A 15,527-nucleotide genomic window follows, 5' to 3' on the forward strand; every position below is an offset into this window, starting at 1 on the left:
AGATACAAACACCACAGTGAAAACCAGTAGTAAGCTGAGCTGCTGCATTCTGAACTAGTTGAAGATGAAGGAGTGACTTTCAGTTTGAGGAGGAAGTTTGAGTAGTCAAGTCCAGAGTAAATAAAGTTAATAAGGAATTAGTAATTTAACAATTATTCTAATAGGGGTCATTTTTTTATCCACTTATGAAAGAGTGTTGGTTAGTTCCAATAACTTTGAATCTAAGGTTCAGTCAAGTAATAGTAAATTATAAACCCTTTAATAAATGTTTCTATAAACTCTTTTTTTCCATGATCGTGTTTTGACACAATCAGGTGGATATTCCATTTAAATGTTTTACGAATCTCTCGCCTCTCATAAAGTTATTTACGAGACAGCTGCTGGTCACCCAGGCGCTGACAGACAAAGAGCTGACTTGGAAAGATTCTTTCGCTTTAAGAAGGCCACGTTTTTTCAAAGCAAATATTTTAGCATTTTTACTTGACTGCTTTTCAACACAAACAATGTCACTTCTACTCGAGTAATATTTAAGTACTGAATTGTTGTGCGTGCATGTGTGTGTGTGTGTGTGTGTCCCACGCATGAACTCCTTTTCAAAAAATGTTCTGGACTTGGAGCAAACATCTGTTCGATCTCAGACTTGCTGAAAACACTCAGATGACACAGCTGGGGTTTAGGGGAGGGGGCTCGCAGGGTCTTTAAATGTTGGGGACTGCCAGTTGGTGGGCCATGTAATCAGAGTTGAACTTGAAGAAGGAAAGAAAGTGATGTCCAACAGAAGATGAGAGAGTCCCATGAGAGAGGGATAGAGGGAGAGAGAGTGAGCGTGTGTTATGTGTGTGTGTGTGTTTGCATGTGTGTGTGTGTTGAGGGGGGTCCTCTGTCGGCAGGACAATAGACAGTGGCAGCAGCAGCTGACCAGAGAATCCCTTTTTCTTTTGTCATCCTGCATAATGACGTCTCCACCACACACATTCTGTCTCTCCCTTTGCCCTCCCTTTCTCTCCCTCGTCACCCCATTACTACTCACCCCTCCTCCCTCTCTTCCTGATTTGGCATTAAGGGACTTCTGCATCTCCTCTTTCTTTCTCTCTTTACTTCTCACAGCCTTCATTTTACTCCCTTCTCTCCTCATGTCCTTACCTCCCCTGTTCCATGTCTTGTTCTGTCCATTCTCCTCTTGAGAGGCATGTTCTTTCAATATATAATTTGCTCTGTGTGTGTGTGTGTGTCTTGGTATGTCTGTGTTTGTGCAAGTATGTGGGTTTGTATATGTGTTTTCCAGCCTTTGCTCCTAAAGAATGTAACCCCTGAGATACTCTCCATACTCTGTAAATATCTCCACTACAGGCCATATGTTAACTGCGTCTACAGCCAGCTCCCATCTGTGTGCAACCTGTGTGTATTGACGTCTGTTTCACTTTCTTTTTTGGTTGGTGGAGAATTTTTTCATTTCATGTACTTGCAGTGGTGGAATAATGACAAAAGTAGCAATACAGCAACATGAAATATCAGTCTTTGCTTTGAGTGAAAGCACAGGAAACATTACCAATAAAACATAAAGTATCAAAAGTAAAAACGTTTTGGTACATACTCTGAAACTGTTTTAAGCCTAGATAGTGTTAAGCTTAAACCAGCACTTAAGTACAGTGCTTGTGTAAATGTGCTCAGTCATATTTTTTTAATTACTCATTTGTGTTTGTTCAAAGATATTCAACCAGAAAAGAAATTGCTGACACACTTCAGATCATTTCAGACCAGATTACAGCAAAAGGACTGGTGAAGGCCTGGAGAGTGAAGCATGCTTACTACAGGATGGTGGACGATCTGGAGACAGAGGTCTGGTTTTATCCTTCTAATAGCCTTCAGTGTTCTTACCTTCTTAAACGTTCTTCTAACTTGTCATAAACTCATGTTCATGAAAAACTGTCTTTCTGTAAGTTATTGAAACATTTCGAGCGAGCAGGCTTGCGCAGCACCACACATTGTGACTCTTTTTTCTTTCTTTCTTTCTTTTTTTTAGAATGTGGTAAGATTTTTACTGTTAAATATGCGGTCAGCTCAGCCTGTCTATGCAAAAATACTGGAAACTTTTTTTTTTGCATGACCACTTGTACTTATCACTTCCTCTCTTTTCATGGGAACTCTATCTCTCTCTTTCTCTTCTCCTAGAAAGCAAACCGAAGTGTGTCAGTAAGGTTTCTGAGTGAATGTGCTTCTGTTTATTTGTGTGTGTGTGTGTGTGTGTGTGTGTGTGTGTGTGTGTGTGTGTGTGTTTGCACTTGTTTGGTAGCTCTCCTCCAGCCAGCACCAGGTGATATGGCCTGGTACGGAAGGTCACCGCTGTGATGTCACTTCCCCTTCCTCTCCGGATATTCCCAGCATTCTACTGCCAGCAGCCGGGAACTCTGGGAACTAAGAGCAGGAAGCCTGGCTCCTTCACAGGAGAGAGAAAAAGAGAGCAAGTAATGGCGAGGGTCTGTGGTGATTCTGAAACACCAAATGACTCATTTGCTGTAAAAAAAAACATAAAAAACTAACAAACATGAGCAGCGAGGAGAGAGTTAAAATGGAAGTAGACGAGCTGACGACACAGAAATGAGCAAGGCCTTGTTCTGTTTTGTCTGTTTGTGTCTTTTACTGTATGGATGTGTGTGCATGTACTGTATCTGACTCAGATTGTGTGAAATACATGTGAATCATCTGTAAGTAGAGCAATATCGCCCCCTCTTGGTTATGCAAAGTCAATGAAAAGATGAGATTGGCTCCATTGCAGTAGTCTGATGGTTATTTAACTATCTGTATTTGCATTATTGAGAACTTTCTTTTGCCAGTTTTTGTGTAGTTAAACCGAAACTACGAACAACATTGGGCCATAAAAAGAAAGTTTCATTAATTCAAAACTAAAGCTGACATTCCTTGCACTTTCCCATTAATCGTGGAGTGTTTGACTTGTCCCGTGAACAAGTGGGAACTTTTTGCAGTAAACCTGGCTTGGCAAAAAAGTCTGGCATGTGACTTTTTTTGTATTATATGTTGTTGTTTATCACATTCACATGCTAATTTGATTATTATTAGTATATTCGGTTAACCAAATTAGATTTCCGTAACTCTCTCAACTGTTGAGAGACTCTGATTTTATAAAACTGGTGCATTCTATTGGATGAGACGTTACATGGCACCTCTTCGAGTTCAACTCCCATTTTTTCCAACAAAAAAAAAAGAAAGAAAAAGAAAAATGCCCTCCCAAGTTTGCAGAGCCCAAGACACCCAGAGTCTTCATAGAGAAGAGCGAGAAGAGTAAAGCAGGACATTCTCGTGCAATTGATCATTTTGCACATATTGGATGTAATTTAGATGTTCATTAATTATGTGCATGTCTTATTATAAAACAAATATGTAAATCTTTGATGTTTAGGGTCAGATGTTGCTCAGTTAAGTCAGATAAAGTTCCTAATAAAAGTTTGTTATTTTACTTATGTGGCTGTAGGAGTAAGTAAGTAGGACAATGCAATGTCTGGGTTGGGACAAGGAGTGATAATTCTTTAGATTACATCCCACAATGTACAGCATCATTTCTTCATATTTACAGCATCATTTTATGGAATACAGTACAGTGTACTGATACATACATATAATGTGATGTATGGTGTAACAACCTGGGAATGTATAATGTAGGTATTACAGGGTACAGAAGAAGAAAACAAGGAGAAGAATCACTTTTATTGATCCCTTGAGGGAAATTTGATGTTTTTCACTCCATTACTTATTTTTACACATTTTACACTGCCCCCCCAAAATAAACACACAGATGAGTTCAGGTGAGCAGTAATGTTTTTCAGTTTCCCTTCAGGAGCTCTGGCTCTGTAAAAACAAAACAAAAATACATTAAATTCTTTATTAGGTTTGGGTGGAGATTTGATTTGTTGTTAAGTGTTGCATGAAGATATACAAATCTGTACAGACAGACTTCAGGTGTTTTTATTTAGCATTTCTTTGGATCATCTCTCCTTTATCATCTCACCGTCTTTCACCACCCCGCAGTACTCCTCACACTCAGCCTTGGTGTAGAACTTGTTGGCATTGGTCTGGCAGAAGCCCCCTTTGTAGGGCACACAGAGACCAACAGAGGCGTCAAAGACCCAGATGGGTGGATGTCCAGTGCAGGGTTGGGCAGCCATGGGCAGACGGCACACAGCTGTGGAGACAGAGCAAAGGGTTGTTCAGATTTTTTATTTCCAAAGTTTTCTTCTTTTTTATTTTATTTTATTTAAAGCTCACATCTGAGCAACAGGCTTCATTCTGGCCTTGGGAGGGAGCCCCATCACACACTATTAACTGTTTGTGTTGGTGGGAAGCCAGTGAGGGATCACATCCCTGTTGCTCTACCACCAATTTCTACTTATTGGTTAGAAGAACTGGCTGCAACTGCATGTGTTGCAACAATACAAACAACACAAAATGTTGCACTGACACAAAATAAACTGCCAATGGGCAAAAATATTGGTGCTGCATGTATTGTACAATCATGTCATATGCAAATGTTGTGTTTCCTTATTTCATTCCTCACCCTCGGTGCGGCATCTCTGCAGACATTCTCTCTCATTTACAAAGTTGTTCTGGTTGCCCAAACACCCTCCATAATTGAAGATTTCACAGCTCATAGAGGAGGCGTTGTAGAAGTAACGCTGGTGTAACCCAAAACATGGTCCTGTATCTGGTGCTGCTTTACAGGACTCTGTGTAGGAGAGAGATTGCACAAGGGAGGATAGATACCAAATTAGTTGCAACATCAGAATCAAGATCTCTTAAGCTTCATTCAATGCTGTACAATAATATCTAAGTGTATTCAAATAGGCCGATCACTTACCGGTTCCATTGAAAAGAGGTAATTCATCACCAGAACCCTCTACGTCTGCAACACTCAAAGTAGGCACCACGTTTCTCTTGACCCGCTGTATCACAGCCACAGACAGACTATGTTAGATGTACAAAGTATATACGGATAATACAAATATTCACCTTAAATCTACCCTGAGTCTGTTTCAAAATTTTTGAGACAGCAACACAGCTAAAAGAAATGTCCACAGTACTCTTATGCATCAATAATTTGACGCTCTGAAAGGGAACATTGTTTTTAGAGCTTTAGACAGCAAAGACAGATTTATTTTCTGGGGTCATCTGAGTAAAGCATGTTACCATGAAATCATTTTCATTTTCTCAGCTAAACGTTAGTAGTGCTAAACATTATTTCAGGCATCCCTATAAAAATATACTGCTGCTACTACTGCCACTAGTATTGTCAGTTAGTAATAATACTTCAACTACTGATGAAAAGGATTTCTAAGGTATTTTATGTGATTAAAGCAGAGCGAATTGAAATCAATCAACAAGAAGAAGAAGACGAGAACTAACCTTACATTTATTGAATTTGCTAAATTGTGTTTTAAGAATATATATATACATATACATGTATGCATTTAGGGTAGTTTAATTGAATGTGTTTTGAGTACCTGAGGCTCAGGCTGAACTGTCGGCTCTGCCACCTGCTCCCCAGGAACACAGTCACCTGCAAAGAGATCAAATGAAAACATCACTCACTCACTTTATTGTTCTCGACTGTCTTATTATATATTTATTGTGTTTATGTTTTATGTGTGTATGCTGCCTGTAAGACAATAAAGATCTGTTTCATGAAAAGTGATATTGATATCTCTCTCTAAATATTGTCTGTATCCTGTGATAATCTGTGTGTTGTACCTTTGTCCTGTTTAGTGATAATAGTGCTATCAGCCATTCCCTGTTCTCTGACCAGTGTTTTGAAGTCATCCAGCACTGTGGCTCTCACAGTCTTAGTTCGACCTGAAAGGGGACGGAGTCATTAAGATGAAGCAGACAAATGAAAGGGTTTGAGGTACAAGGGTGTGTTCAGATTTACCTCATAATCACTTGAAGTAAAGCTGGCACTTCACAAGAATACTGTTTACAAGAAGACTGTTTAATTAGCTTCATTTAAATAATTAATTCATGTCCGATAAGATGGTATACCTTTAGATAAATGAGTGGAGAATACTTATGATATGAAGATGTTAAAAATGATGCATGCCACTTAAAAAGCAAAAGAAATTAGACTTAAAAAGAAACACAACAATGAATAAATAAGATAATGAAACGTTCCAGTGCATCTACAGAGGCCACTCACTGTAAAGCTTAACTGAGGTGCTCTTATCCCCTGATGATTTCTGCTTGCTCATTATGACTATCGCATACTCATTGTAGTTTGTGTGAACCACGTACGCATCCACATCTGCGTTCCACTCTGTTGAAAGAATAGGGAGAGATATAACATGTGCAACAGTTCTACAGGCGACATGAACTGAAAAGAAAGATGTATCACTGTTTGTACAGAGAGAGAGAAACATACTTGCAACGTGGAACAGGAATCGTCCTGGTGTGGCGGTCAGGTCATAGTCCCCAGATAGCTCCTTACATGTTCCTTGTCTGCACATAACACAAAGAACAACTTAGTAGTGGAACAAACCATGTATGACAGTTTAGATCTTCTATATCAATATATCAATGTATGGATCAACTGTATGTGTTTATATTTAATGCAGCCGGCATCTGACTCAGTGTTAAAGATGCTAATTTGTTGAATTATGTGTCAGAATTTAACTTTTTGACATTTTTTAATTCAACATAACAGAGAGCAGTTTTCAGAAAACACGTGCTTTGATATATTTTCTTTGCCAAAGTATGTTGTATGCACTTTTTACAGACCTGAGTACAGTTCGAGTTGCCTTGACTTTGCCTGCAGTAGGGCTGCTCTGCAGTACCAGTTTACCAATGGCTGCATCTCTCCTTTGACTTTGCGTATGGGGACATGTACTTGCCATGGCAACATCATACCAGGTTCCCAAAAACTGTTAGAAAGAGGTAAAAGAAGAAGATATACTTTATTAATCCCACGAACGGGGAAATTATTTTTACACTCTATTTTATTTACATGCATTTTAACCCAGATACACACACATGCAGTACAAGGCATAGACATGCAATTTTGGAGAGAGATGGTGGAGTGATGGGCAGCCCCCCCTGAGAAGCGCCCAGCTAGCAGTTGGGGGGGGATCGGTGCCTTGCTCAAGGGCACCTCGGCAGTGCCCAAGAGGTGAACTGGCACCTCTCCAGCTACCAGTCCACCTTCCATATTTGGTCCATGCGGGACTTGAACCGACCACCCTCCGGTTCCCAAGCCAAGTCCGACTGAGCTACTGCCGCCCCACCATTATATATTTATATTTTACATAAATGACTGCACACACTCTATAAAATAGATGAAACTGATACTTTTAATAAATAGAAATAGATACTGTTAGTTCAGTATACCAGACCAAAAACATAAAAAAATTATGTTTATCCCACTTTATGAAAAAACACATTTTCAAGTGAAAAAAATAAAAATAAATTAAAAATAATAATAATAATTTACAGAATTAAAATGTTGCATGATATGACATTACACTTAACACTTGAGCAAAGTACTGACAAAGGAAAAAGAAAAGTGTGGAAAAAGTACAGAAGTGTATTTATGCATATCTGCCTTGACCTTTTATACTGAATGTAAGACAAAATATTAAATAGAGGAAAAATAACATGCAATACTACACAACTTAGTCACTCACCTGGGCCAGATTAAAGTTCTCCTGTGTGGGGTATAAAGGTTCTGTGGTTACAGGGATCCCCTGGGGGGTCCAGGTCCACCCCAGGACCAGCAGTGGAACAAGAATCACAGCTTTCTGCATCCTGTCAGGCTTTCTGTCCACTCGTCTCTGAAATGTAAGACACTGAATCCCAGGAAACATCCACCTCCTTGCCTGATCGTTTTTTTACACTCCCTCTCACACTCAAAAGGGGGACAGAGCATTGCCCTGTGCTTTGTTTACAGTGCATATGCTCACTCCCAGAGCCAAGTAAAAAACAAACACATAAAGGAGCAAAGTTCTGCTTGCTTGTCTGTCGCTTTGTGGTCTTGCTGGGAAGCTGACCAATGAAACATTGGACTTCAGTTTGAGTAACATCAGCAAATCAATACATGTCATGATTTGAGATACTAATGAGTAGCAAGTATTTTGTTCTGTATTGTGTAGTGTGTAATACACATGCACATTCTTGTGTAGCTCTCCAGGTGAACATTTACTTGACCTGCATCGAGACCAATGAGTCCAATGTTTTCAGGTAAACTTATTTTACAGTGGTATAGCCAAATGAACGTTATTTAAATGACCAATGATACAACTCTGTAACATAAGTGTGAATAGTTCAGTTTAGGAACTATTTTTCGTGCTCACCAACACTCCTTTGGTTCAATTCCTTTGGCCTCCAACTTACATTCAACCAGTTCAAGTTAAAGAAAGGAAGGAAGAAAAACAACGATGGAAGGAAGGAAGGAAGGAAGGAAAGAAGGAAAGAAGGAAGGAAGGAAGGAAGGAAGGAAAAAATGACGAAAAGAAGGAAGGAAGGAAAAAAGAAAGGAAGAAAGAAAGAAAGGAAGGAAGGAAGGAAGGAAGGAAGGAAGGAAGAAAAGCGAAGGAAGGAAGGAAGGAAGGAAGGAAAAAACAATAAAGGTATGAAGGAAGGAAGGAAGGAAGGAAGGAAGGAAGAAACGACGAAAGGAATGAAGGAAGGAAGGAAGGAAGGTAGGAAGGAAGGAAGGAAAAAACGACGAAGGAAGGAAGGAAGGAAGGAAAAAACAACGAAGGAAGGAAGGAAGAAGGAAGGAAGGAAGGAAAGAAAAAAACGAAGGAAGGAATGAAGGAAGGAAAAAACGCTAAAAGAAAGGAAGGAAAAAACGACGAAAGGAAGGAAGAAAAAAACGATGACAGGAAGGAGGGAAGGAAGTCGTTTTTTAACTGTCAGTAATAATGTATGGGGGCGATGGGGCCAGAGTTAGGCACAAAATTTCTTTTGAAATTTTCTAGTTAGTTTTAATCTCTAGTGACACTTGCAGAAAATATTATTTAAATGAAGACTTCCCATACATTTTCTTCTTTGGCTTGAGCTATTACTGTCATCCAGAACATCTGTCTATTCTGAATTCAAGGGAGCCTCTATGATTATTTGAATAAAAAATAGATAGTCAACGACAATATATTATTGATCTAAATAACAATAAATCCAAACTATTTCTTTTTTATAAAGGGGAGATTGATTGCTTCCTGATAAGCAATTAAGCACTAATTATGAAGAGTCACACAAACTTGATGAACTTTGCAGCATACAGAGTTAGTTTACTTCCAAAGGTCAGAAAAACATTGAATCACTTTATTTGCAAAGCACCTAAAAAATAATTTTGACATACCCGATTTTTCAAATATCATCCTAGTTGTGCCATAAAATATTCATACAGTATCCACAGGAAATTACCACAAACAAAACAGTGTTGTTTTATTGACAAAGGAAAATTTCACAGCACATTCCCAATGTGCACAACATGATAGTCTGGCTTGTGTGATTGTTGTTGTTTTCATTAGTATTCCACATGATCTCTCCCCCCTGTAACGATGAACAAACATTTAATAATATGGTAAAATTGGACAGAAATAAATACTAGATTACATATTTCAAATGTAGCTCATCACAGTGTAAAGAACGTACCTAAAGTCGAGCAGAGTGGTCACCTGCTCCTGGAACACACTCACCTGAGAACGACAGAGGAAGGAAGATGAAGAGTGAGTTACAGAAACTGTAATTCATGTTCCAGAATTAATACATTTTAATTCTTATTGTGAATGCAGACTCACTGTTACACGTGCACTTTGCCTAAATGTGTGTGTGTGTGTGTGTGTGTGTGTGTGTGTCTGTTTGTACCTTCATTCTGATTCATGATGACAGCATCATCACTCATTCCATGTTGTCTGACGAGTGTTTTGAAGCTGTCCAGCACAGCAGCCGTCACATTCATAGTTCGACCTAAGGAAGATAGAACTGCCTTTACACAAACCTAAATCCACATACTGAAAGAAAAACACATTTTGAAAACATTCATACAAACAAAGGACAACAAAGAAACATTCGAAATATGTCCCTCACTCACTATAAAGCTTGACCGTGGTGGTTTTGTTTCCTGATGGTTTCTCTATGCTCAGCAGAAGCATCATTGCATATTCATCGTAGTTGGTATGAACCACAAAAGCATCAACATCTGCTCTGAACCCTTCAGAAAAGAAAGTGTTCACAAATTTATTTTAGAGATATGTAAACACATATTAGTGGTAGATGAATGACGCATCATATAAACCTTGTTATTGTGGTGTAAACACAGACAGATAATGTACAATCAAATAATCCAGTAAAAACGATGGGGAGAGGATGGAAGCTGGAGAAACATACTTTCAATATAGTAGAAGAATCGTCCTGGAGTATTGGTCAAATCATAATCTGTAGACTTCTGCTCACATGTGCCATTCCTACATGCAGGAACACACACAAGCACACATCCAAACACAACACAGGTTCATAACATTGACTACTTTAAACTGTATGTCCACTAGAATGCACGTAAGTCTGACCTGAATCTAGTGGCTGTCGTTGTGAAGTTGCTCTCAGAAGCAACATGTTGCATCTCCAGTGCAACGGTGACGGGGTTTCCTCTCTTGCGTTGCATGAAGTGAGGACAAGTAGAAATCACTGCTAACTCATACCACTTCCCCATGAACTGCAAGGGACAGAATTATTGACTGCACAATGCTGCATTTGCATATGGATTGATGTGCTGATCTCAGAGGCTGGAGCAAAACCAAACACTTTTATATTTAGTTGTTTGAAAAGACAATTACAGTGAGAAATCATTTGTCACAAAATAAATAAATAAACTAATAAAACCTGTATTTTTACCACTCACCCGGCTCAGATCAAACTCCTCCTGTGTGAGGATAAGAGGTTCGGGGAGCACAGGGCCCACTTGCAGGCTCCATGCCAACCCCAGGACCAGCAGAGGCACAAGTCTCCACGCTCCCTGCATCCTGTCAGCCTCTCTGGATCAACCCCCCTCTACAAAACTAAAAGAGCAAAGGTCTGATCTGTCTCTGTGTGTCTTAACGTGAGTGTACACCAAAGCTTGCCCATGTGACTGTGTGTTTGTTGATCAGTGTAATCAGAAATCTGCACTGGACTTCAGAATCTGAAGCTAAAACAAACAACAAATCAATACAAGTGAGAATTTAACAGCTGATAATTAATGGGGAAAAGGCTGGATTTTTTTTAAACTACCACAAGGGGACATTAAAATCTACATTTTCCTAATTTTACACAGTGTCTTTATCTTAAATTTCTTACATATGGTTAGACATAGGTTACATATGATTTTAGCATTAGTTACCAACAGAGATGAGCACCACATTAGAGAGCTATGAGCTCTGGTTTAATGAAGAAACATTGATGTGTGGCATCTGCCCCCTGGTGGTAATATGTGAACTGCATCACTTGCGGTGTTGCACAGTATGCTGTATTAACCGTATGTACTCTGACTCAGTGTGGAGGTTAATATTGTTTATTTAAGTATGTCAGCACAGTGAAACAGCCCAGTTGATTCCAAGAGGTTCAGGAGAAGATTTAAAACTCAGAATTCAAAGATTTTATAGAAACAATTTGATGAAAAGCAAAAACCAGCAGATATAATGAAAAAATCCCAATATTTCATGTTTAGTGATTAAAGGAGAAACAGAAAGGATTTAAATAACCTAGATGTCGGTGATGTTTATAACTATGACAGCACAGAAGGAATATGAAAAACACTATATAAAAGATGAAAAAAATTTTTTTTAGCAGTATTGGCTATTTATCATCTTTATAGACAGATTGATGATGTTGAAGTTGAAAGAGAGTTCTTCGTAGGTCGTCTTAGTAAATGCAGAGAGTGAAAGTGGAGCAGAGAAAGAGCTCATCAAAAATATCCCGGTATCATCATCTCAGGTACTTTAAGGAACCTACAGGGAGAAACAGAAACTGATTTACACTTAAAAAGACATGCACACACTCCACACCTGAACATGCAACTCATCTGATTTTCAAATTAAAAAAAAAGGAGACTCACTTAACGTCCAGATCCTGATGCTGATGCTGGGCAATTTTCTGTTGGCCAGAAAACATAGACATGAAGTTAAGACATTTCAAGGTTATTTAACTTATCTCATTATATGTCTGTGCATGTGTATAAACTATATATGTGTAGATATATGTGTGTTTCTCCTACTTTACCTGCAGGAGGTGGAGTCAGAATAGCTTCTCTGGAGAAACCCCGGGACAAGGCAAACGCTTTAAACTTCTGAATTACATTAATTCTGAGGGTTTGAGAGCGACCTGCAAAACAGAGAGACAAACAGAAAATGAACAGACAGAACCATGTGTCCACTCTGCAGCTCACGTTTAGATGTAATGTAAAAAAAATGAATATGTGAATGTGTCTCACCGTAAAGCGCCACCTGTGTGTACTCGCTGTTAAAAACCTTGTGTTTGAGAACCAAAGCGTAGTCAGTGTAGTTTGTCTCGACCACTGTGATGTCCTTCACCATGTTATGGCCTGACAGAAAATCCAACATAGAAGTAAGGACAAAGACTTCATATCAACTTCAACAGAGAAACATGAGAGTGAATGAATGTAAACCATGTGAGTGCCATTGTAATGCTCTCAGTGGAACAATTAGTTGTTGCAGTTTGAATGACCTGACTTGTGTTACACAGAATTTAAGAATAAAGAGGGTCTACATAAGATAGATGAAACTGGGTGTAGTATACCACAGGTAGCCATATTAAAAATATGCAGTATATTAATAAACATATCTCAATAAAACATTTAAGAATAAAAAGTATCAATACATTTAATATGGAAATGAGTCAAAATGTATGTGTATTTGCAATATTTTACAGCAAAATACAACATAAATACAAAATATTCAACAATTACAGTCAATGTTATTTCTAATTAAATTTGGTCATTTTGTAGTCACATGTTCTACACACCCTCCAGTGATGTGTGTCCACGACTTCAACTGAGGAGAGACACTCAGGGAGTGTCAGTTTGCATTGCGATTAATTTCACAGGGTGAATAAACATCTTTCATGGGAAGGTAAAAGAGCAGAGACTCACGTGTGCTGAAGTAGGTAAACTGCCCGGGTACATTGGTCTTCTCATACTGGTACACCTTAACCTGGCAACCGAAAGGTCTGAAGCACAGAGAGGAAAACACAATGAGACAATCTTTTCTATGTGTCACTCTGTACATGCTTCTGCCCGTTCTCTTCCCTTATTTGTCACTTTTGTGGCACAAACATGTACTCACGTGGCATCCCACATCGTGAGGTTAACGTTGCCATTTGGCAGTGCTGTGACGATGCCCATGGAGGCCTTCAGTTTGTCTCTGTAGGGGATAAAACTGGCCGATTCATAGGCCAGGCCTACCCGGTACCATTTACCTGCAAACTTAACACACACACACACAAACATAGGTACACAAAATAAAGTTTACTTTCCACTTTCCTCTTTCCATGCTCCGACAAGTCTAACTGATTGTATAAATTTAAAAAAATCGAATTATTGTCGATTTTTTGTTATATAAATATATAGAATGTCACTAAACTTTCCTTGAATGTGCATTGAAACTTTCCCCCAAATCATTAAGCCACTATTTGTCACCAAGCATAGCCACAGAAAATAATCATTTTCTTTCTTAATGGAACATTTTGTGGTTGTTTGTTATGCATACATGTATTTTTAGTATCTATATTTTTAGCATAAAGGGCCCCAGTGAGAAAACAAGTGAGCTGTATTTGTCCCATGTCGCAAACGCTGCTGCTAACCACAGCATCTCCTTATATGTGCACATGGACTCTTTAAAAACACTAAACTGGATGAAGGGAGTGTGAATGTTGGATCAGAGGGAACGTCCTGACACGACATGTTGTTCTGCCTGCTGCTCTATGGAAGCGATAAACAATTTTAAACTGCCTCTGCATTTTCTTTAGGCTGCTTTAGGCTTTGTAAATAGACATGTGAATTATCACGATAGCGAAAGTTTCCGGCTACATTAACCCATGTCAGATTAGCAAGTAACTGACCTTTTGATAAATATAGAAGAATCCCACCAAAGGGATCTTTAAAATGCTTCTGGGATAAATTTAGTTGGCTATCAAGTCAACCACAGGAAGCAAATGACATTTCTAATGTTTTTAACATGGGAAACATCAAACTGACCTCTCTCAACTTCTTGTATGTGAGGAAATAAGGACTCTGGCAATTTGTGCTGAAGCGAGATTTAAACCCATAATTGTTTTTTATAGTTTGAGAACAGCTATTCAGTGTATAACCTAAGAGTACACACAAACAAATACAGGATGTGACATGTAGTCCTAGTCAATCACAAACACACAGACAGAACACAGTGTACCTTCATCCATGAAGTCACTTGATAGTCAACAAATAATGAGAGCAGAACTTCATTAATTTATCAAGTTAAATTCATGTTTAAAAGCAAAACTAAACAAACAAAAAAATCTAAATATAACATACATAATATGTGTCTATCTTACCCTCTGCAGGTTGAAATCTCTCTGGGGTTTCACATCTGCTTGCACCATCATCCCACACAACATCACCATGACAACAGCGATCACAGTGGTCCTCATGGCTGCGAGAAGAAAGGAAGCGGCCAGGTGGATGGACTGAAAAAGGTTGAGAAAGGGTATCTGACCTGAGCCCAAAGTGTAAGCTGTAAGCAGTGAACAGAAACAGGTACAGAGTGGCAAAGCCTGTGGCAAATGTTTGTTTTACTCACGACCCACCCACCTGGTTGTCAGCCAATCATCATGAGGGATCAGGGAACAGTGGCCAAGTGTTGAAGATGTGTGGTTCCAAAACAACTCCAACTTAGGCTTCACTTCCCATAGGTGACGGAATATATCATGCTTGTGGTCTCCTAGGATCAGCTGGAGCTCATGTGCTGTCACAAGCATACAAGACACGGTGGTTTCACAAGACTTTGTTCCACATTGAAAGAAACATGAAGAAGCTTTGAGGGTACTAATCTCTCAAGATTAATAAAAAGTGTTAGAGATCTTGAGATCATTTACTTAAGTAAACATAACAATACCGTAATATAGAAATACTAAATAACAAGTAAACTTTTACTGCATCTATAAGTTTACTCAAAAGTATCAAAAGCAAAAGTATTAATAACTCCTGTCAGTGTTACTTCCTTTTATTATTGGGTTATTAATATGTAAATATTACTTTAATGTTTTTCTTGTGTGGGGTGGATAGTTGAATTTATAACAATGCATCATATTTTAGAAGAGTTAGTTGTAAATTATCTATAAGTGTTAAATAAATATAATGGTGTAGAAGCATAGTGTGGCCGAAAATAAAAAATACCCAAGTAGATTATTTGTACTTCACAGTAGTTTTCCACCACTGCGAGGAAGAACACTGTCTTAACTCTTGGCTTGAATTGAAATCGGTTTTCTTTCTATGTGAA

At 38.7% G+C, this 15,527-nt stretch overlaps 2 protein-coding genes across 3 annotated transcripts; both read right to left on the reverse strand.

Annotated features, from left to right (window-relative positions):
- Positions 1–3,518: 3,518 nt before the first annotated feature.
- Positions 3,519–11,066, reverse strand: ambp (alpha-1-microglobulin/bikunin precursor). 2 transcript variants are annotated; one of them, XM_019272472.2, is made up of 10 exons: positions 10,901–11,066; positions 6,781–6,923; positions 6,425–6,501; positions 6,203–6,319; positions 5,761–5,862; positions 5,514–5,569; positions 4,871–4,955; positions 4,571–4,738; positions 4,025–4,198; positions 3,519–3,864 (listed from the first exon to the last, which is right to left on the reverse strand). In XM_019272472.2, the coding sequence occupies exons 1-10, from the start codon at positions 11,018–11,020 to the stop codon at positions 3,839–3,841; spliced, it is 1,068 nt and encodes a 355-aa protein (XP_019128017.1). In that variant the 5' UTR covers positions 11,021–11,066; the 3' UTR covers positions 3,519–3,838. The 2 variants fall into 2 exon arrangements, with proteins under 2 accessions (XP_019128017.1, XP_010735230.2); XM_010736928.3 differs by lacking the exon at positions 10,901–11,066 and adding an exon at positions 7,683–7,935.
- A 460-nt stretch (positions 11,067–11,526) lies between these two features.
- On the reverse strand, positions 11,527–14,801 carry ptgdsa (prostaglandin D2 synthase a). The gene is made up of 7 exons (XM_010736916.3): positions 14,584–14,801; positions 13,338–13,477; positions 13,145–13,221; positions 12,467–12,577; positions 12,256–12,357; positions 12,092–12,129; positions 11,527–11,984 (listed from the first exon to the last, which is right to left on the reverse strand). The coding sequence occupies exons 1-6, from the start codon at positions 14,677–14,679 to the stop codon at positions 12,092–12,094; spliced, it is 564 nt and encodes a 187-aa protein (XP_010735218.2). The 5' UTR covers positions 14,680–14,801; the 3' UTR covers positions 11,527–11,984.
- Between the last annotated feature and the right edge of the window lie 726 nt (positions 14,802–15,527).

Source organism: Larimichthys crocea, chromosome IX, assembly GCF_000972845.2.
Source record: "Larimichthys crocea isolate SSNF chromosome IX, L_crocea_2.0, whole genome shotgun sequence".
NCBI lineage: Eukaryota > Metazoa > Chordata > Actinopteri > Sciaenidae > Larimichthys > Larimichthys crocea.

Bases quoted from the DNA above. Each gene is read 5' to 3' on its own strand.
- ambp (XM_010736928.3), bottom strand. From the start codon at position 7,862: ATGTTTCCTGGGATTCAGTGTCTTACATTTCAGAGACGAGTGGACAGA. The intron at 6,320-6,424 runs GTATGTTTCTCT...TTCTTTCAACAG, and splicing joins ATTCCTGTTCCACGTTGCAA to AGTGGAACGCAGATGTGGAT. The intron at 4,956-5,513 runs GTACTCAAAACA...GCTGTGATACAG, and splicing joins CAGTTCAGCCTGAGCCTCAG to CGGGTCAAGAGAAACGTGGT.
- ptgdsa (XM_010736916.3), bottom strand. From the start codon at position 14,679: ATGAGGACCACTGTGATCGCTGTTGTCATGGTGATGTTGTGTGGGATG. The intron at 12,578-13,144 runs GTGAGTCTCTGC...ATTTTCTGTCAG, and splicing joins GTTTACCTACTTCAGCACAC to GCCATAACATGGTGAAGGAC. The intron at 12,358-12,466 runs GTGAGACACATT...TCTGTTTTGCAG, and splicing joins CACACAGGTGGCGCTTTACG to GTCGCTCTCAAACCCTCAGA.